Below are 23,252 nucleotides of genomic sequence, written 5' to 3'. Positions count from 1 at the left end.
GCCTTCACCTGGTCTTACTGTAACAGGGTTTATTTTTAAACACACTGTATTTTAGCTTGCTCTTGGTGAATCCTTGTTCACTGCTTTCCAATTATAAGACAAAGAAACCAGCACAAACAGGCTTTCTTAGGTTCAAAGAAGAAAAGTGAAATTTTATTAAACTTAAACTCTAATTCGGTTGACGCCTATGGATACATGAAACACTCATGCAAGTATGCATACGCGATACACACACGCAAATAGAGACAGAAAAGCGCAGAAGAAAAAATAAAGTGGAAAGGTTTGAGGCAATATCTGAAGAGTTGTTGTTACGATTCTTCAAGCTCACTGTCGAGTCCTTGATTGGAGGTAGATTCTTGCTTTTCATTGGGGCTCAGTATTCTTCTTAAACCTTGTTCACTGTAGGAGACTTTTCTCTCTTGGATTCATGAGTCGTTTTTTGGAGTTCTGTGAGAAAGAGAAAGGGCGGCACAGTGGCGCAATAGTTAGCACCGCAGCCTCACAGCTCCAGGGACCCGGGTTCGATTCTGGGTACTGCCTGTGTGGAGTTTGCAAGTTCTCCCTGTGGGTTTTCTCCGGGTGCTCCGGTTTCCTCCCACAAGCCAAAAGACTTGCAGGTTGGTAGGTAAATTGGCCATTATAAATTGTCACTAGTATAGGTAGGTGGTAGGGAAATACAGGGACAGGTGGGGATGTTTGGTAGGAATATGGGATTAGTGTAGGATTAGTATAAATGGGTGGTTGATGGTCGGCACAGACTCGGTGGGCCGAAGGGCCTGTTTCAGTGCTGTATCTCTAATCTAAAGAGATGGCAGCAGACAGGAGAGGCTGTGGTAAGCCAGCCAGGAGAGGTCTTTTCAATCCAGGAGCAAAGAGATTTCTGCCAGCTCTCAGTTCAAAACTGCTAAATTCAGAAAAATAAATCCCAGACTGCCAAGCAGGTTAGTGATGTGACCAACTGATCTGACCACATCTGTTTGTGGATTTTATTGGAGCAGGGGATAGCTCTTTTTTTCCCAAAAACTGTCTGTTAATATGAAAAAATGTCTTTCCAGCCAAGCTCCTGGCAACCCCTTGACACAGGCCTTCTCTTCTTCCCAGCAACAATTTGAAATTTAATGTCCATGTGGCAAAATTAATGTACCTCATTCTTGGCAGGTGGGGGCCTGCATGATGGGGTACTCATAGCAGTATGCCCTGATCATGGTCTTCAGGATCTGGTGGCACCTCTCCAAAGCCCCTTGTGACTGTGGTGGTAGGCTGAGGACTTCAGCTGCGTTATGCCCAGATTACCCATGATCTTTTGAAAAATACTGGACATATAATTTGTGCTCTGATCCAACTGGATCTCAGCAGCAGGCAGCCCATATCGGATGAAGAATTGGGTTAGCTCCTCCACCACTACCTTGGTAGAGATAGTTCTTAGAGGGATAGCCTCTGGAAATCGATTAACCACATCCATAATGGTGAGAAGATACTGGTAACCCCTTTTGTTTTCAGCAGGGGCCCCACACAATTTCCCAGCACTCTGCTGAATGGTTCCCCATAAGCCAGTATGGGAATTAAGGGTGCAGGTTTTATTGCAGCTTAAGGCTTCCCCACAACCTGGCATGTGTGGCACATCTTACAGAACTCCACTACATCCATGTGGAGTTTTGGCCATGAAAATGCTGTCTGATGCGGGCTGTGTTTTTCTGATACTGACATGTTGAGCCATTGGAATCTTGTGGGCTATTCTCAATATTTCCCTATGGTACTTCAGCGGCACCACTACCTGGTGAATCACTGTCCACTCTTCGTCTGCAGGTCTGTGAGAAGGTCTTCACTTCCTCATCAACATCTCATCCTTTAAATAGTAGCACTCTGGAACTCTCTCTGCTTCAGCTTCAGTTTGGGCAGTCTGTGCTAACATTTTTAACCCTGGGTCAGCTTGCTGAGCCATGATCAAGGAAGACCTGTTTAACCCATACTTTGGGTCCTCTACCTTCCCAAAGGAGGTTTCAGATAACCAGACAGTAGAGTCATCTGTCTGCACTGCCAGTTCAGCCTCCTCTGATGGAGCTTATTTGTCCATTGACCGGGTCACGGCAGTCAGGAAAAATGCCAGGGATCTTTTCCTGTAGTTGCTCTGTCTGCCTGACCTCTTTCGGTCTCTCTAAAACCACAGGGGAAACTACCACTTTTGCCCCCGCCAGATCGTTACCCAGGAGCAGGTCAACCCCGTCCACAGATGAACTAGGAACAATTCCCATGGTTACGAGCACTGAAATAAGGTCACGCTCAGTATAAAGGTAAGGGCATATACTTTCGTCCGATACCATTTACTCGCACTCTAGCATTCAATGCACTCTCTGGGGGAAAGATATTGCCTTTCCCAGCAGAAGGGATTGGGTGGCCCCTGTATCCCTAAGTATTACTATGGGCTTACTCACCTCTTTCAAGAGGTATGGAGTCACGTTTCCTCTGGACACAAATTCCTGGTAACTCTCAGGGATTTTGTTAAGTTTTCCCACACTCTCAGTGGTAGGTTTACTGGGTTTTACTGCCGCACCTAAAGCCACAGACTGGTTCGCTGTGCTTTCCATCAGGGCCCCTTTTTCTGCACTGGCCTAGTGTACCCTGATTACTCCTATGGGTTTTTCCTGTATTTTCCAGCAGTCAGGTCGAAGGTGACCTGCCTTGTTACAATGGAACCATAAAGGCTTTCGGGCATCACTCCTGTTCTCAGCATCTTCCTTTTTGGCCTGAGGAGAATCCTGTGTGTGTGCACTCGTCCATGGCTATTCATCCTCCTATCACCCTCCCATCTTCTATCCTTTTCAGGTTTTTGGAGGTGACCAGGGAAGTGTTTCCCTTGGGGCAAGGGCTTGTGAATAACTGTATAATCATCAGCCAGTATTGCTGCCTGCCTGTTAGAACCTTTTGTTCCTCCATGTGGTTTGTTATGGAAAGGGGAAGTGAGTTTTTGAAATCGAGGAGGATCACCTCTCTTTGGTTTTCATAGGTGGACTCTATATTAAGTGTCATATCCATTGGTCAAATACAAGCTGCTTAGCTCTTTCAAACTCAAGGTAAGTTTGACGTTCCACCTCCAGGTTAGCTCATATGCACCCAGGATGGCATTTTTCATCATCTCATAATCTGATGAACTCTCAATAGGCAACAGTGAATAAGCCCCATGGTAGATTGGTTGAGTTAGAGTCCATAGAAAAAAAGGGATATACAGTCTGTGGCGTTTAGTGATTCGGCTGGCTTCTAGCTGAATTCGGTGGTCCTGAGGCTTTTAGTTTGAAGAGGTAGATGACTGGTTCGGTGGGTCTCTTGGAGACTGTGATGCAGATGATTTGCTGCAACAGGGTTTCTGATTGTAGCCGGAGTAGGCAAAGGTGGTCAGTCAACAAGCAGAGTTCGTAGCTTGTAAGCTGAAATGGAGAGAGAGAGGGATCCCCACTTATGTCTCTGCATGTCAGAGTCTAGAAGCTTTTCCTTTGCTGCAGAGAAAACACCAGATTGAACCCACAGATGGGGAGGGGCTTGTCACGTGACAGTCACTCAGTGATTCAAACATAGCAGTTAGCAGTATTTCTTCTTGCTAAAAGAAAAAGAACAAGCAGTTCCCTTAAACTTCCTGGGTCTTGGTTCTTGCTGGGGAATGAGTAGGCATTTCATCTCCCTCCTCACAAGCCTTGCAATGTAGGATACAGTGTTGCAAATTAGGTGGCCATCCTAAGCTAGCAGCAAAGTCATCTTTTTTTTATCTGTTCTTTTTAAAATTTCTTCAAAAAATACAAATTCAGATCTCCAGTCAGTGGAATAAAGAAAATTATCATTCAAGAAAGCACATTGGCGTGATAGTAGTATAAGGATGTAAAGGGTTAATACCGAAGATCGTGAGAGATGCCTCCCACTGTACGAGCAATGATGTAACAGTCACATGAGATTGGCTTGAGATGAAGATATAGAAGTACGAAGGATGCTAGCTTAGGTGGCTTGCGGAGAAGGTATATAATAACTGTAAATAATAAACAGTTGTTAACCTGTACAGGCATCTAAGACTTTCTCTAGAACACTCTCCAATGTTACTAATACAAACCCAATAACGCAACACATAAACTCATGTTTCTTAGAATATTTTCACCTTTGCTGCATCAATTGTACTCCTTTCGTTTCCATTGGAATGAATTGATGAATCATAGGTGAATAACAGATGTTATTAATGTCATCACTGACAAGGGCTGTCAGTAGATTCCAACACACAGTTGACCAACCTTTTTACCCATGTAATCTCCAGTTTTGTCAGCAAACTTCAATCCCCTGACTGATCCATAAACCTGAACACTCACTTGATTAACCCAACTGTCTCTTAAATCTGCACTCAACTTCAACTCTATCCATGGACTCCACTCATGTCATTCTACCCTTTGTACTATTCAGCAATCACAAACTTGTTGAATGTGGCCCTAGACAAACAATTCTTGAGTTGCACCTGCACATGTTAACTCAACTGCCTCCTTAACCTATCGAACTGCGTCAGACCTGCTCCCACCTCCAATTTTCAACTTGTTCCAGAGAGTACTCCATGAGCAATAACAAGGTTCAGTTCACCCTGCCAGTTTGCTCTTTTAGTTCCCAATTTCTGTCCCATCTACACTTTTAATACTTATTTTTCAACTACAATTTTTGCCAATTACAGATTTTTAATTACGAACAAATATCTTACAGGTTGTAACTCCTTTCTCTCCCATTAAAATTAAGGAAATTGAGAAATTCTGCTTTACACACACCTGAGACTTAATTGTGATGAAAGCCATTCCTGCCACTGATCAAATGGCCCAGCTGCAGGACTGCGTCGGGCAATCCTCCCAACATGGCTCCCTACCATTTTACCAGCTGCCCCTCCCTCCTAACCAACCACTTAGCGACCGGTAAAATCTCACCCTGTGAGTTCAAATCCCAGCATGGTAATCTCAATTCAGTTTTACAAAGCTACTATCAGTGAAAGTGTTGGATTGTTGTAAAAACCAAACCAGTTCACTAATGCCCTTTGGGTGACTCAGGTCACACACCAATGTGGTTTACTCTTAAATGGCCTCTGAAGTAGCGTAGCAAGTCACTGAATTGTACCAAACTACTACCAGTGATTCAAGAAGGTGGCTCACTACCGCCTTCTCAGGGCAAATAAGCATGGGCAATAAATGCCTTGCCAACAATGACCACATCTGCAAATTAATTTTTTTTAAATATACAGAACAAAATATGTTTCAGAAATAACTCCATTAAGATGGAAGCAGTCAATTAATACTAATCTTCAAAAGGTTGTTTCCAACATTAGCCACAGCGCAGAAGCTTTGTCTGAGGTACTAATCAAATTCCAGAAGTTAACTGATATGGCAGGCCTGGACAAACAGCAAACAGATGCCCATGAAATGATTCCATGAACTGGATGCATCATTCTTTCTTTGAGCTATCAGTTCTGAAGCCTTTCACACTAAAAATATATATGACAAGGCTGCTTTGTTATAGCTTCAGTTCAATTTAGTTTAGTTATTGGAATGGGCATGTAGATTCTGTGATCAAGCTTTTCATCTTCAGTGCCTGAACATAAAAGCTTTTCCCTCTGGGAGCACCTAGAGATAATTCAGGCATAAACTGACCACAATTTTCCATCCATTAAAATGGATGATGAAAAATTGTGAACAGTTTGTGCCTGAATTTGTGACAGGTGCTCCTTTCAGATACCTGGGCACAGAAGATAAAAATCTGGGTTCACAGGCTGATTTAAGAACAGCATCACTCACGTACAAACTTTGCATCAGGAAGTCTATAAAAGACTGTTTACTCCAAAAGTATTGCAGATTGTTGGACTGTCTCAGAAGTGTCTTCTGGTAAATATATTTTAACTACTTGTGGGCTGATTCTATCAGGACACAACTACTTCAATGCTGTCCTTGATGCCCTTTCGTCTACCACCTTTCAAAAACCACTGACTGACATTGCTCCGTCCTTCAACATCTCAAGTTTAATATTCTCATCTTCATCTTTAAATACCTCCATGGCTTTACCCTACTGTATTTCAGCATTTTCTTACAGCCTCTGAGCTTTGCATTCTTCTGACTCCAGCCTCTTGTGCAGCCCTTCTCCCTTTGCTTCACCACTGGCAACTGAGTATTGAGCCACCCGGATCCTACATTCTGGAATTCACTCTGCCAGTCCACCTCTCACTCTCCTTCTTTAATAATCCTTCAAAACCGATATCATTGAACATTATTAGTCAGCTAATTGCTCTTTTCCCTCGTTCAACTTTTTTTTGTATATACCTTCTATGAAGTACATTGAGTTGTTTTTTACATTAAAGGCTCTATGATAAATCACAGTTGTTGCTTCTGTGGCACTATCTTACCTGCAAATGAATCTATTAGTTTTAGCCTTAACATAACAATCTATAATTTCCCACTTTTTTGGAGGAATGTGGGCTCCACAGATAAGGAATAATCAATAGTCCTGTGAGACTCTAATCCAATCACATCTCAATCGCACTTCAGCTGATCCAAAACTCTGATGCAAGTATCCTAACTCGCACCAAGTCCCAATCATCCATCACCCCTGTGCCTACAATGGCCCCCAGTCCAGCAACATCTCAAATTTAAAATTCTCATTCTTGTGTTCAAATCCCTCCATGGCCTTGTCCCCCTCCTTATCTCTATAACTTTGTCTGGCCTACAACCCTTTGAGATTTCTACAGTCCTCCAATCCTGGCCTCTTGCGATTCCTCACTAAACCATCAGCAGCCATGCCATCAGCTGCCTAGACCCTAAGCTATGGAGTTCCTTACGCAAACATCTCCGCCTCTTTTTTTTCTCCTTTGAAGTACTTCATAAAACCTACCTCTTTGACCAAGCTTTTGATCACCTTCCTAATATCTCTTTGTGTAGTTCCGTGTCAAATTTTGTTTGAAAATGCTTCTACCGTATTCTGTTTTACCACATTAAAGACACTGTATAAATGTATGTTGTTGCTGTTGTTGAAGGGTGGAAGTTTTAATTCACAGGCGAGTTAGTGTGCTTCTAGAAATGGGTTCTCTACTATGAGCACAAGTTAAAAATGTTGAAAGAACCTAAATCATAAAACTCAAACTTACCAACATCTGACACTACCTATGTCCTGCCTTTAGCCACAATAGCTCCTAATTTAATGCTATAGGTATCGATTCCACATTTTTTTTATTCTTTCATGGGACGTGGGCGCCACTGGCAAGGATGCCCATTCCTAATTGCCCTTGAGAAGGTGGTGGTGAGCTGCCTTCTTGAACCGCTGCAGTCCATCTGGTGCAAATACACCCACAGTGGTGTTAGAGAGGGAGTTCCAGGATTTTTTTCCAGTGACAGTTATTTATTGAGCAGCTCCTCACCTCCTTTCATGGAGTTTCAGTGATGAGCATGGACTTTCAAAAGGCCTTCAATAAGGTTCTGCATAGTAGACTCATGAATAAGGTCAGAGCATGTGCATTCAGGGAATAAGTGACACAATGGATAGAAAAGTTGCTAGAAAACAGAATGTAGGGCTGAAGGTAGTTACTCAGACAGGTAGAATTTGGGAAGTGGTGTTCCACAGCGATCAGTGCTGGGACCACTGTTCTTCACCATTCATTCATTAATGTTTTGGACTAGGGTGTCAGAAGTATAACATCAAGGTTTGCAGATAACACCAAATTGGGGCAATTGATAATAATAATGAAAACTGTGACAAAATACCAGAAGATGTCAACAAACTTGGGTATGTAAATGGCAAATGAATTTCAATATAGGTAAGTATGAGGTGGCAGGCGGAATAAGGAGGTCACCTACACCTTGGAAAATAAGAGGTTAAATGAGGTTGAGGTGCAAAGGATCTAGGGGTATAGATAAACAAATCCTTAAAAGCAGCAATGCAGGCTAACAAAGTCACAGAACGTGCAAATCATTGGGGTTAATTTCTAGAGGAATAGAATTTAAAAGCAAAGAAGTTATGTTAAACTTCTATAGAACCTTAGACACATTGAGAGAACTGTGAACAGTTCTGGCCTCTATTATAAAAAGGATACAGAAGCACAAGAGAAAGTGCAAAAATGATTTATAAGGATGATATCAGAACTGAGAAGGTACAAGTATCAGGAAAGGGGCTCTTTTCACCAGGAAAAAAAAGGGCTGAGCGGTGACCTGATCGAGGTCCTCAAAATTATGAAGGAATCCGATAAGGTAGACATAGAGAAGATAGCTCTACTTGAGTGCCAAATGTGGCTCAGTTGAGAGTACTCTTCCCTCTGAGCCAGAAGGCTGTGGGTTCAAGTCTCTCTAGGATTTAAACACAAAAATCAAGCCTGACACTCCAGTACAGTACTGAGGGAGTGCTGTACTCCTGGAGATGCCATCTTTCAGATGAGATGCTAAACTGAGGCCTTGTCTGCCCTCTTGGGTGGATGTAAAAGATCTCATAGCATTATTTTGTAGAGGAGTTATTCCCAGTGTCCTGACCAATATTTATCCCTCATTCAACATCGTGAAAACAGATTATCTGGTCATATCACATTGCTGTCTGTGGGATCTTGTTGTGTGTAAATTGGCTATATTTCCGACATTACAACACTACTTAATTGGCTGTAAAATGCTTTGGGATGGCCTGTAGCCATGAAAGGCATTATATAAATGCAAATCTTTTTCTGGTGGGAAACCCAAAACTAAATAACAGTGGCGCAGTGGTTAGCACTGCAGCCTCACAGCTCCAGCGACCCGTGTTCGATTCTGGGTACTGCCTGTGCAGAGTTTGTAAGTTCTCCCTGTGACCGCGTGGGTTTTCGCCGGGTGCTCCGGTTTCCACCCACAGCCAAAGACTTGCAGGTTGATAGGTAAATTGGCCATTATAAATTGCCTCTAGTGTAGGTAGGTGGTAGGGGAAGTGAGGGAAGGTGGTGATGTAGTAGGGAATATTGGATTAATGTAGGATTAGTATAAATGGGTGGTTGATGGTCAGCACAGACTCGGTGGGCCGAAGGGCCTGTTTCAGTGCTGTATCTCTAAATAAAAATATGAAATAAAATAATATAAATCCAATCAGGAATTCAGGAAAAACCTCCTTACTCAGCAAGTGGTGAGAATGTGGAACTCACTACACCATGGAATGGTTGAGGCAAATAGCATAGATGCATTTAAGGGAAAGCTAGGTAAGTACATAAGGTATAAAGGAACAGAAATATATGTTGATAGGTTGAGATGAAGTAAATAGAGTCAGAGGAGGTTCATGTGGAACATAAAAATGAGCAGAATAGCTGAATGATCTATTTCTGTGTTATAAAATATAAGTAATTTCAATTCCCAGAGTTCAGAACAGTTCAACGTTTCTCCTATTAAATGTTTCCTGATCCCTGAACAAGAGGCTTTGCCAAATTATATTTGATCCTCCCTGGACCCACACTCTGTTTTCCCCAGACATCCCAGGCTCCTAGATCAGTGTTCTAAGCTCCATCCTAATGGACACTCCCACTCACAACCATTTCCCACTGCTATCTTGAATTGGATAAGATCCCTTCAGCTTCATTATTATGGCACAAATGACATTTCATGAGCTGTACCAAAATCTTGTTTAAGGCGATACAGATGGAATAGTCAACTGGCACACTGTATCCCTTCACCTTACCTGGACTGATGGGTTGGAAGGATTCTGCTAACTGTAAGGCTTCCAAGTGAACAATTATTTTTTGCTCTTTCAGTTCAGCTCCCAATGAACATGAGTCTATAGCATAAAGTTGCCCATAATTCATCAATGATACCCAATGGATAGTCTCATGAAATGAACAGTTGGTGCGGAAAATGAAAGCTGCAATTTTAACCTAAGATGCCTGGTGGGAAAGTGGTGGGTTTGGGTTGGATGTCCTGTTTATACCCTGATCCAATTATACACTCTATCGAGGTCAATAGAGCATAAAACCAGACAGGGTGTAAAACAGGCATTGGCCCATTCCCACTGAGCTGATTAGAGGTTAAATTCAGGACTGAAATGTCACATCAGTGCAGTAGTGGGTGCTCCTCTGAGGTTGAGGTGAAGAACTATATCTTAAATTGCGATCTAGGTGAGGAGCTAAGGTCCACAGTGCAGAACACCACTAAACTGAAAAGAATAGGAGAGGAGACGAATCATGAAGGCATAACTAGGTAATATCACTCTTGGGTGTAAAAGCCTGGAGATTAAAGGGGAAAGTGAGATAGTTAAGATGTTTGACAGTTCTGAGATTCTGAGGAAGAGTTTCAGAATATGTGATATGGGTTCAACAAAGTGAGGATGTTGGGGGATCAAACCTGGCCTGGTACAGGGATGGGTTTTATGTGTAATTTTGCCCTACACAGATAAGCAGAGTGTCAACATTTGTGATAAACAGTAAGGCTACAAATGTGCAAAGTGGATCTTATGATCTCAGCATCTGTAGAAAGAGAAAGCAAATGCTGCAAATGTCATTGGTTTTATAGTACTGAGACAAAATGAGGAAAATGAGAGAGCAAGAGAGGAGACTTAATAAAACTGCTATTAGATTCTAAAAACAAATAATTCTTTATTTGGTCTGCAAGTTAGGGAAAATATGAACAGATTTAGAGATTATTTGTCCCAAACTGCCAGCTACTGACTCTATTTTTCCACATTTCATGCACCAATTCCTAAACATATTGGAGCAGTGGCACTTTCTTGTGTTTCACAGCTTTATAGGACAGCATCCAACAATATAGGCTGTAGGTGATTGTAAGTGGAGAAGATACAAAGTAATATCAATTTTCAAAAGCAAAACTGCTTAGAATTTTCTTGGTACTTTTTGGTTGTTCAGAGTGGAGGACAAACATAGGAAAAAAGCTCTTATTTCAATTAAAGTGTGTCTGCTGAAGATTCTGGACTAGTTTTATATGCAGTATTTCCAAACATTGCTTTTCATCTCTGATACTCACCTCTGGTTTCCATGGCAAACATATTTGAGTCAAGTTGAAAGGCTGTCTGGATCCTCTTTGATAATTGTCAGGCTCATCTTGTGAAGATCTACCATATTTGTTTAGTGTGTCCAGCTGTCAAATAAAACAAAAGATTATCTATAACAACAGAGTAACCATGTGACAAGTTCAGAGGTGTATTTTTAGATGCAAGTTGGGATCACCTGGTGGTCATATTGTGCCATTTGTCAGATCATCACCGTCAAAGGGGCACCATTTCCCTTAATGTATTTGACAAATGTTTTGTTTGTAGAAGAACACCAACCACCATTTATTACTATAATGTGGAAAAAACCTCCAAAGGTGCTTTGCAGGTGCATAGGAGAAAGAGGGATATTAGCAAGGGGTGACCAAAAGCTTGGTCAAAAAAAGAATGTTTTAATGAGGGTCTTAAAGGAAGAGACACGCAACAGGATTTAAGGAGGCAATTCGAGGGAGTAAGGGCCAGGTGTCTGAAGGCATGGTCACCAATGGTGGGGAGGCGACGGGTCACGGGGAGAGAAGATACACAAGCGAGTTCAGGACTGGGTGGGAATTGCAGGGCTGCAGGAAGTTACAAAAGTACAGAGGGGTGAAGCCATGGGGGGATTTTAACATAAGCATGAGAATTTAAAACAGAGACATTAGAGGGCTATCTGATATCCAATACTGGGTGAGCAGAAATTTCCTCCAACTAAATATTGAGAAGACTGAAGCCATTGTCTTCAGCCCCTGCCACAAACTCCACTCCCTGCCACTGATTTTATCTTTCTCCCTGGCCATGGCCTGAGCCTGAACTAGACCGTTCACAACTTCGGTGTCATATTTGCTTTCAAGCACATATCGCACCATCACCAAGATCATCTATTTCCCCCTCCCTAACATTGCCTGACACCGCTCTAGCTCAGCTGATAAGCTGCTGAAACTCTCATCCACGCCTTTGTTACCTCCAGACTTGACTATTCTGGTGCACTCCTGACCAGCCTCCCACATCGTATGACTTGAGGTCATTCCAAACTCTGATGCCCATGTATTAACTTAGACCAAATCCCATTCACCCATCACCCCTTTGCTCACTGACCTACATTGGCTCCTGGTTAAGCAATGCCTCAATTTTAAAACTCTCATCCCTGTTTTCAAATCCCTCCATGGACTTGTTCCTCCCTAACTCTGCAACCTCCTCCAGCCCTACAATCCTCTGAGATATCTGCGCTCCTCTAATTCTGGCCTCTTGAGCATCCTCAATTTTAATCGCACCATCCTTAGCGGCTGTGCCTTCAGCTGCCTAGGCTCTAAGTTCTGGAATTCCCTTCCTAAACCTCTCCATCTGTCGACCTCACTTTCCTCCTTCAAGAAACTCCTTAAAACCTACCTCTTTAACCAAGCCTTCGGTCATCTGCCCAAATATCTCCTTATGAATGAATCAGTACTGCACCATATTGAAAACCACTGTGAAGAAGCACTGAGGGTAGCAAGGGCACAGAATGCACTCTGGGTAGGGAACTTCAATGTCTATCACCAAGAGTGGCTCAGTAGCACCACTACTGACTGAGTTGGCTGACTTCTGAAGGACATGTGTGCCAGATTAGGCCTGCGGCAGGTGGTGAGAAAACCAAAAAGGGGAAAAACCTACTTGGCCTCGCCCTCACCAATCTACCTGCCACAGCTACATCTGTCCATGACAGTACTGGTGGGAGTAACCACTGCATAGACCTTGTAAAGAAAAAGTTTCGTCTTTACACTGAGGATACCCTCCATCGTGTTGTGTGGCAACTAATACTGTGCTAAAGGGAATAGATTCAGAACAGATCTAGCAGCTCAAAATCAAAACTGTGCATCCATGAGGCACTGTGCACAATCTGTAACCTCATGGCCTGGCATATCCCTCACTCTACCATTACCGTCAATCCAGGGGATCAACCCTGGTTCAATTGGAGTGCGGGAGAGTATGCCAGTAGCAGCACCAGGTATACCTAAAAATGAGGTGCCAACCTGGTCAAGCTACAACACAGGTCTACATGCATGCTGAACAGTGGAAGCAGCATGCTACAGACAGAGCAAAGCGATTCAGCAACCAACCAATGGATCAGATCAAAGCTCTGCACTCCTGTCACATGCAATTATGCATGGTGGTGGACAATTAAACAACTAACTGGAGGAGAGGCTCCACAAACAGCCCCATCCTAAAGGATGGGATAGCCCAGCACATCAGTGCAGAAGACAAGGCTGAAGCATTTGTAATGATCTTCAACCAGAAGTGATGAATGGAAGGCACTCTCGGCTTCCACTTGAGATCCTGAGCATCACAGACCACAGATGCCAGTCTTCAGACAAGTCAATTCACTCCATGTGATATCAAGAAATGGCTGAAAACACCGAACACAGCAAAGGCGGTGGGCCTTAACAACATCCTGGCTGTAGTACAGAAGACTTGAGCTCCAGAACTAGCCGTGCCCCAACCCAAGCTGTTCTAGTACTACAACACTGGCATCTACGCAATAATATGGAAAATTGGCCAGGTATGTCCTGCTCACAAAAAGCAGGACAAATCTAATCCGGCCAATTACTGCCCCACCAGTCTACGATCAATCATCAACAAAGTGATGGAACGCGCCAATAACAGTGCTATCAACATATGAACATACGAATTAGGAGCAGGAGTAGGCCACTCGGCCCGTCCAGCCTGCTCCACCATTCAATAAGATCATGGCTGATCTGATTGTAACCTCAACTCCACATTCCTGCCTACCCCCGAATCAGGGAGAAAACTGTCCACTGGCTGGAATCATACCTAGCATGAAGGAAGATGGTTGTGGTTGTTGGAGGCCGATCATTTCAGCCCAGAACATCGACGCAGGAGTTCCTCAGGGTTGTGTCCTAGGCCCAACCATCTTCAGCTGTTTCATCAATGACCTTCATATCAACATAAGGTCAGAGGTGGGGATGCTCGAGATGATTGCACAGTGCTCAGTACCATTTGCAATTCATCAGATACTGAAGCAGTCCGTACCACAATTCAGCAAGACCTGGACAATATTCAGGCTTGGGCTAATAAGTGGCAAGTAACATTTGCGTCACACAAGTGCCAATCAATGGCCATCTCCAGTAATAGAGAATCTAACCATTTCCCCTTGACATTCAATGGCATTACAATCACTGAATCCCCACCATCAAGATCCTGGGGGTTTACTATTGACCAGAAACTTAACTGGACCAGCCATAAAAATGCTGTGGCTACAAGAGCAGATCAGAGGCTGGGAATTCTGTAGTGAGTAACTCACTTCCTGACTCTCCAAAGTCTGTCCACCATCTACAAGTCACAAGTCAGGAGTTTGATGGAATACTCTCCACTTGCCTGGATGGGTGCAACTTCAACAACACTCAAGAAGCTCAACGTCATCCAGGACAAAACAGCCTGCTTGATCAATACTCCATCCACCATCTTAAATATTCACTCCTTCCACCACTATCACATAGTAGCAGCAGCACGTACCATTTGCAAAATACACTGCAGCAACTCGCCAAGTATCTTCAAGAGTACCTTCCAAACCCACAACCTCTACCACCAGGAGCACAAGGAGCAGATGCATAGAAACACCACCACCTGCAAGTTTCCTTCCAAGTCACACACCATCCTGATTTGGAACTATATTATCATTTCTCCACTGTCGCTGGGTCAAAATCCTGGAACTCCCTCCCTAACAGCACTGTGCGTGCACCTACACAATATGGATTGCAGCGGTTCAAGAAGGTGGCTCACCACCACCTTCTCAAGGGCAATTAGGGATGGGCAATAAATGCTGGGGTGGCTTACATCCCATGAACAAATAAGAAAAAAATGTGGCTCAGTGTTATATTTTGCTGTATAATATCTCTGTAAAGTAGGTTGGGAAGTTTTATTATGTTAAAGATGCAATATGAACAGAAGCTGTTGTTGTTGTTGACTGTGAGCAAATGCAGCAGAGATGGGTGATGGGCCAACGGGACGAGTTACAAGCACCAGAGCTAAAATTGGAGCTTGCTGGAGCACACAAACATTGGAGAGATTGAGTAATTGAGTCTGGCTGTGACATAAGCATGAACAAAGGTTTCAGTGGAAGATAGGGCGAAGGCATAGGTGGAGGTGGGAAATGCCAGAAAGTGGAAGTGGCGGTATTTTTGATGAAGAGTGCCATGCAGGCCCCCACCTGCCAATAACGAGGCACATTAATTTTGCCACACGGACATTAAACTTCAAACTGTTACTGGGAAGAAAAGAGGGCCTATTACAAGGAATTGCCAGGCCCCTAGCCGGAAAGACATTTTTGCATACTAGCAGACAGTGGTGGAACAAAGGAACCAGTGCCTGCTCCCAATACACAGAACGGACTTGGTCAGACCAGTTTAGTCACATGACTAACTGGCTGTTGCAGAGTTTTGAACTGAGAGTTTTAAATTGGAGAAACAGAGTTTGAAGACAGAAAAGCTCCTGGCTCCTAGATTCAGAACATCTCTCTCTTGTCTGCTCTCATCTCTTTCTCACCAGCTTTGGAATCCATTGAAGACACATGAACCCCAGGAGAACAAAGTCTCCTGTAGTGAACAAGGTTTAAGAAAAACACTGAGCCCCAACAAAAAGCAAGAACTACCTACAAAAGGACACTACAGTGAGCTCGAAAAACCATAATAAAGAAACTCTTCAGATATTGCCTCAAACCTCTCCACTTTATTTTACTTCTGCTCTTTTCTGTCTCTATTTGCAGGTGTGTATCGCGTATGCATGCTAGCATGGGCGCGTCGTGTATCCGTGGGTGTCAACCGAATTAGAGGCTAAGTTTTAATAAATTTCACTTTTCTTCTTTAAACCTGAGAAAGCCTGTTTGTGCTCATTTCTTTTCCTTATAATTGGAAAGCGGTGAACAAGAATTCACCAAGGGGGAGCTCAAAACACGGTGTGTTTAAAATTAAACCCTGTTACAGCAAGACCAAGTGAAGGCTGAAAGGGAACCCTAGACCTCTTTCTCACCCGGTTGTAACAAGAGGAAGTCAGATACGCAGTTTAGGGTCAAATAGGACAATCTCATTTAGCCTGTGGCAGTAGCTGGAGAGGGACGATAGAGTCATCATCAAGTGTACTGAATTTGTGCTTGGGCCAAAGGTGATGGCTTTAGTCTTGCCAAAATATAAGTGCAGGAAATTACAATTCATCTAAGACTGGATGTCGTAAAAGCACCATGACAGCACAGAGACAGTGTAGGGCCAACAGATAACTTTGCGAGGTGGAGATGGGTTTCATCAGCAGAAGCTGAACCCATGATTGTAGGTGACAACAAGAGGCTGCATGTAAATGAGAAAGTGTGGAGGGTCCAGGATGGATCCTTGGGAGACATAAAGAGATGTCACAAACTGTGTTGAATGCAGCACATCATCTAGACAGTTTGGGCAAAATGTTCTTTGCATTCCATGTTTTATGGCTTAACAAACTTTTCAAACTCTCAGTCACAAGGTTATCACTGCTAATTGAGCTGAAAGGAGAGAGTTATGCAAGGCCCAGACAACAGGTGGTGGTGAAATTAAATAACTTGAAGGATACAGTAATTGTAGCACTGGGAAAAGCATAATAAGTATTTGTAAGCATGTTTCATAAAGAGTTTGGATTCCCATTAAAATTCCAAAGGCTTTGCAAACTTAGAGTGCTGAAAAATGACAGGTCTTTTCTGAATGTGTTGTTTTGAGGAGGGAGAAAAGAGAAGAGTTCACAACTGCCCAATTATATATTATGATTTATAGTCCTGGTTTGAGTTAGAGGTGTACAATTAATACTTTAACAATTACTGAAAAAGCAAGTGATCCCATTATGCAAAGTTTAGGACATCAGTTACTGAGGCAGTTTTTAAAAAATGACTTTCTGCTCTTCCCCATTGCTGCTCTTAGGCCGAGCTATAACCCCAGCCAAGGCAACAGGCCATTTCCTTTCTGCTCGATCATGAGGCCTGCCCTCATAATGACATGCCCAAGATCAGGAGCTCATGCTATGAATTTCACCAGAATGGTGTTCTGACCCTCTATGCCCCCAAACCGCAAATATGTACAACATTGGAAGAAACCTGTTTATTTCCTAAGGTACCTTCAAGATATTATTTTTGTAGGTGTACAACTATCACCAGGCTGATCATTTTAACCTAATTTTACAAAGGCAAGGAACACCACTTTTATTGTTGATTCCCACCTGCTCCTTCATTATGAAGATCTGAGTTCTCAAGCCCTGCAACATGTTTGTTAGCATGCGTTTGAGTTCATTGTTAATTATTGCCATTGTGAATTCATGTACATTCATCTTGTGATGCTATTGCCCTGGGCTTCAATGATGTCAGACAGTCATGGAGGGCCTCACAGAATCAAAGATGCTCAAAGAGATGTTTCCTTCCCAGATGCCTAGTGAAAAATTGCACTATAGGTGTTGTTATGATTTGGGTCATCTCCCAACTCCGTGGTGTAGAAATTCAACTTGGGTGGTAATGAATGATGGGTGGTACCGAATTGCCCGCCCATTATACCCCTTGCTTGATATGCAGTTCCATTGACCTCTCTGGAACTGAATATTGGACGGAACCTGTAAGAGGTATCCTATGTGGTTTTGCCTATTTTGCATTAGCGTCCAGGAACATTTCTACCCCCATTTGTGTTCATGGCAAAATGTAGTTTCCCAAGCTCATGCCTCCATTGATCAGAGACTGACATGTTCATATGAGCTGTGAACAGGAATAGTATGCCAGGATTAGCATCCACCTGACCCACAGGAACAGGCAGCTTTTAAGTACTGACAATGTAGCTCTCCCTCAGTACTGCACCTGGGTATCAGTCTAGTTCATATGCTCACCAAATGTGCCAAATTGACACTTCAAATATTTTTCTATCACATATTTTTAGATATGTATTTAACTCAGTGGTAAATGATTAGCACCAAAAAACTAAAAATAAAAAGAATCACCATTCAACCTATAATTCAGGGATAATCTTAGTATCGTAGAATAATACAGCACAGGAGGCCATTCGGCCCATTGTGTCTGTGCTGATATCAATGTCCAGTTCTGATATTTCAAACCCCTTAAACTCTCATGCTCTGTCACAATCCAACCAGGTCTTAATATCTTCCCCTAAAGTTATTTGCTAATATTGCAATAGAAATATTTCCTGCATTACTGCAAGACAACAATAATACATTAGCATTCCATTAAAATGTACTGTTCTGAATCTGCACCAAGACAAAGCTCAAAATGGTAACAATTTTGGGAAAAAACTGCTGAAGGCCACTGATTTATCCTTTTTGCAGAAAAATGGATAGAATCACAGGATGTGATCTCCAAAACATTGATGCAATTAGCAAATTTCCAAATAATGAAAACAAAAATTCCATATAAGTTACAGTACCAAAGCAGATCATTGGGTCCAACAGATTTATGCTGGTGTTAATGCTCCACATGTGCCTCCTCCCTTTCTACTTCATCTAACCCTAACAACATATCCTTCTATTCCTTTCTCCCTCATGTACTTACATAGCTTCCCCTTAAATGCATCTATATTATTCACCTCAACCACTCCATGTGGTAACAAGTTCCGCATTCTCTGGCTAAAGAAGACTCTCCTGAATTCCTTATTGATTTTGTAACATAAAAATTGATTAATTCAATCAGTGTAAAGTGAGTCCTGGAAGATGATTTACAGGTGTAAAATGAGGATGATTTACATGCTTCAAGTTGCATAGGCAGGACAACCTCTACATGAATATAATAGCACAGGGAGAAACCAGGAGATAAACAGCACTGCATGTGATGGAGATCCCTAGAAGCACTAAGCACTGCACAGAGGAGGCTAAAGAGTCAAATCACTGCAAATCTAACCAGTATATGAAATGATAATTGTCATCTGGCGGCAGAAAAAAAACTGGACAAACAAATTATGAAGAGAAACTGCTTATTAAAATAACCGTATGAAAACTCACAATATAGAAATTATTTTTATATATTTGCAGGGCAGTTAACTGTGCAGCTTTCATTAAAATAAATATCAAATATTCCCAATAAGTATATTTATTTAGTGAAATAAAGCAGTAATTATTCTCTCTCATATATAAATACATACTACCTGAAACATGTTAACAATCTCGTTAGGATGTGATGGGCTTTAAGGCTTCCAGAGAAATGGCTTGCCAAGATCTTTAAAGGTCACACTTAAAATCGACTTTTTTAACATTTTTACTGAAACCATTTACTTGTTATCTATAGAATTCACAGCAACTGTCCGCCAATTTTGCCCCATGGTCTCACACTTCAGATGTGGTGGCATATTAATCCTAGCGAGACGGAACCCTGCTCCAAAGGTACCATAGAAGACTGCCATTCAGAGGACTGGAGCAGCTTTGAAGAACAATGTCCCAGACCTGCAAAGCAGCTTGTAATCCACTGGATTGAATGCCAACTCAGTGCAATGCCTCCCCAGAGCCTAAGGGTGCCCTCCCCCACTGAACAACCTCTTGTTTCAGATAACAGCAAAGGTAAGAACAGTGGTGAGGTAAAGCAGAGGGCCTTTAAAGAACTACTTGAAACCTCTTCAGAGCAGTTGAAGTTGAAAGTTATTTTGAAAATTCATTATCACTGTTGAAGAATTGGACTTGGCGCCTTCTAGCTTATGACAGATTTTGCCAACAGAAAAACAATTTAAAATTATTTTTGTGTAATTACAGACCTTTGCAGATGAACACAATCTAGTGATTTGCCTACTAATTCTGATTCATCTTCCTAATGACCCGTTTGATCTGACAATGTGTTCTATCATAATCTACCTACATACTACATTTCCCCCCCAAGTCTTTATCCAAATGTATAGTTATGTGCATTCGCTTTTTTAATTACATACTACCCCATCTCTCACATTGAATCTACGAAGTCAGAGACTATCTGTCAGAAGGCTTCATAACCCACCCTGATCTTCTTGTCATCAGATGTGGCAAATTGGAAGTCTTTCTCTGATCTTTTGTGTCTTGACTTCAACGGCCTTCATTAATTTTTGTAGTATCCAGTGCTTTCTGAATTTACGGTTCAACATCTGATTTGTCTAAATGTATGACAGATTGACGTCTTTGACGAATGGCAAGAAGATTCTTTCTATTTTTTCTGATAGTACCTTCTGAAGTTTTTGGTAAATAAGATCGCTGTTGATTTTCCTCTCTCTATGTTTCTATGGTTCTACCTCCAGAGTAACTCTCATCCACACTGGAGCAGCCAAGAACCATTTCAAAGGTCCTCTGCTTTTACAGAACAGCTCTCATTTTCTTCAGTGGTCACTGCTCAGAATGTGAGTGGTTAACAGGCTTTAGCTTCTATGTATACAAACCAGAAAACTAGTAAGAGCCAACGACTGCAAAAAGCTGACACCTCAACAACAACATAATTAGAAACCAATGACACATGAAAACATGCAGCTATCTGGACTTTGTAACTTAAGCTACAGGCGTACCCAATATTCCTACATTTGTATTGGAGGAAGAAAACATAATTGCGTGATCGTCTGAAAGGGAAAATACAAAATAATTTGTATTTGTGGTGGGTTTCTGGGTGATCATCTGGCAACATGCTCCTGTGGAGATTTTTGAAGTTTTATATTATAATGGTGTACTCTGCTTAATTGTAAGCACTTTTACTTTTATACTTCAGAATTGATGGTGTATTTCAAAAGGCCATCCTGACTGCCACTTTCCTGTGTCCAACTCCGCACTCCAGTTGTCACCGATATCTACTCTACCTCCAGGTCCTTCACAGAGAAGTTGTACCTCATTCAGCTCCCCACCTTTTCATGGAGCCCCTCTCTGCTCCTCCAATCCTCCCAGTTCATTCTAGCACTCTCATCCCTTTCCCTACTGAAGTCAACCTGGCACCCTTCTATCCCCTGGCCAACTCGATGCTCTTCCTCCAACTTGCTGTTCATACTGCCACTCTTTGCCTGCCAACCACTCCTATTCAATCCTGCAGTCTCTCCGCCTCTCAGTTAATGCTCCGTGAACTAGCTTCTTCTCATTGCGCAAATTTCAAAGTGGATTGAGGGGAGAGTGAATCAGTGCTGATTTATTTTTTTGTGAATATAGACACATGGATCAAATTCCCAAAATGCTGAGCATCAGCACCAAATAGAACGGTTGGTATGTATGAACTTCAGTTTGTTTTAAAATTTGATCACAAATGTATTTAACCATTGAGTATGGCATATCAGAATTCACATAGACCTAATCAGGTCTATAATATTAGAGTCCATGTGGCTGAGCAGCTTGGCACAATTACTCATGGCACACTCTTATTGCGAGGCCAGCATCTCGCCCAAGACAAGAGTTCCCCTCTTGAAGTTGGCTGACCAGTGCCAAAGCTTCACAGCAATGTCAAATAACACAATTAGAAGGCAAAAGTCATAAGTTATTCAAACTAGATGGCCAATTATAGTACTGTTCGAAAAGTCATGTTGCTATCACTTAATGGGTGATCTTCGGAATGTAAGTGAGGGTACCAATACTGGAGGGATTTGCACCACCTTTGAAGTGTCACCCTTGACATATCCTTATAAGAAGAAATGTAACCATTTGAATCAGGACACCGAGAACTGAGGAGGTAAGGGGCAATTTGCCTGAATCCACTTTAACAATTCCCTTCCTAATCCTGAAATTTCCATAGTACCCATATTGTCAATGAATTAAAGTGCAGTGGAACGCCAGGTATATTGTCCTTTCTTTTAAATTGCAATGATATTCTAGGTACTGATTTGCACATTTCTATAACAAGCACTGGAAATGAGTCTGTTCCATTAATTTGTGCTGTGAAAATCATCAGGGGACTCACTCGCAAAGAAAAGAATCGATAGAATAAAAAAATAAATAATTTGCATTTATATAGTGCCTTTCATGACCTCAGGATGTCCCAAGTGCATTATAGCCAATGAATTACTTTTGAAGTGCATTCACTGTTGTAATGCAGGAAATGCAGCAGACAATTTGGGCAGAGCTAGGTCCCATTAACAGCAATGAGATAACGGCTGGATCATCTGTTGTTTTAATGATGTTGGTTGGGGGATAAATATTGGCCAGGACACAGGGAGAACCTGCAGTGTTAACAGGCAAAGTCAAACAAAGAGTTGGAGACTTGTGCTGAGTTAGACAATTTCAGCTGGAGTGCTGCAACTTGTGTCAGCTCCCTTGGGCTAGGAAGTGAGAGACCACTATCCAGCAACATATCCGGAAAAATGCAGAGGGTGTATGAACATAGGCTGAGAATCAGGCTGAGCTCATACACTATTTGGTCAAATTGCCTGCTGATAATCACTGGCAAAGAATAGTCAATAGGTCAAGTAGCAGAGGGCAGCTGGTGCCAACAGACCTGTAACCCACAATGAGTCAGTGTCTTAATAAGAGGAAGGGAAAATTTAATGAATAAAGACTTCAACTGAGTTGTATCCTTTAAATCTATGGTAACAGCGACTTCCACTGTGGTTAATGTCAAGAAAACACTATATGCCAAATGAGAAATATGAATTCATCGGTTGAAAACTTACATTAGACTTTTAATGGAGAAAATCCTACAGTTAACTTTTAAAAAACTGGCAGCCAAGATGGCCATTGCAATTTGTACCTGAAACACATTTGCACATTCCAAGGCCTAATGGAGCCAGAAGTCTGAGAAGCCCTGGACCGAGAACAATGGCTTGCTCGAAGTAATTGAGTTACCTAGGATTGCTTCATTAGCACGACAGTCAAGGCAATCCTGACACATTAACTTTGAAAGAGCAAACCCCTCCAAGTGTAAATATTGGCATCCTGGTGTCTATGGAGCCAACTCTGAATCTTGTATCTCATTAGAAGGTTCCAGAGAATACCCTAAGGTAGTCAAGTCACCGTCTGTCCATCTCTGAAAAAACTGGGAGACAAGGAGTAACTGAGTGTTCAGCAGCAGAGAAGGCTGTGTGCCTCCTTCTCTCTCTCTCCAGAAAACATCTAGTTTGAAAACCGTATGCAAATGTGGACCCTCCAAACATATAGACTGCTACAACTGGAAACCAGGGGAAGAGAGCCACTTACAATTCTGCCTCCAAGAAAGCCCTGAGCAAAGCAGGCCAACCACAAAGTGCACTTTGACCAGCCAAAGACTTCAAGAATACAAATACAAACAGAAAGAGCTGGAAATACTCAGCAGGTCTGGCAGCATCTGTGGAGAGAGAGGCAGTTAACGTTTCAGGTCAGTGACCTTTCATCAG

The 23,252-nt window shown here is 42.3% G+C and overlaps 1 protein-coding gene across 4 annotated transcripts in view; it reads right to left on the bottom strand.

Moving 5' to 3' along the window:
• The window catches only part of b4galnt4a (beta-1,4-N-acetyl-galactosaminyl transferase 4a), a 973,366-nt gene that overhangs the window by 450,446 nt on the left and 499,668 nt on the right, over positions 1-23,252 (bottom strand). For all 4 annotated transcript variants that reach the window (XR_010976333.1, XM_068045982.1, XM_068045983.1 and 1 more), the window contains exon 3: positions 10,965-11,078. Coding sequence is in view for 3 of the 4 variants with exons in the window: in XM_068045982.1 (XP_067902083.1) it covers positions 10,965-11,078 (114 nt within the window). In the remaining variant the exon portion in view is untranslated. The remainder of the gene's footprint in view (positions 1-10,964; positions 11,079-23,252) is intronic.

This window comes from Heterodontus francisci, chromosome 14 (assembly GCF_036365525.1).
Source record: "Heterodontus francisci isolate sHetFra1 chromosome 14, sHetFra1.hap1, whole genome shotgun sequence".
Lineage (NCBI taxonomy): Eukaryota > Metazoa > Chordata > Chondrichthyes > Heterodontiformes > Heterodontidae > Heterodontus > Heterodontus francisci.
The sequence above is the reverse complement of the archived record's forward strand: the minus strand, read 5'-3'. Positions and strand labels throughout refer to the sequence as shown.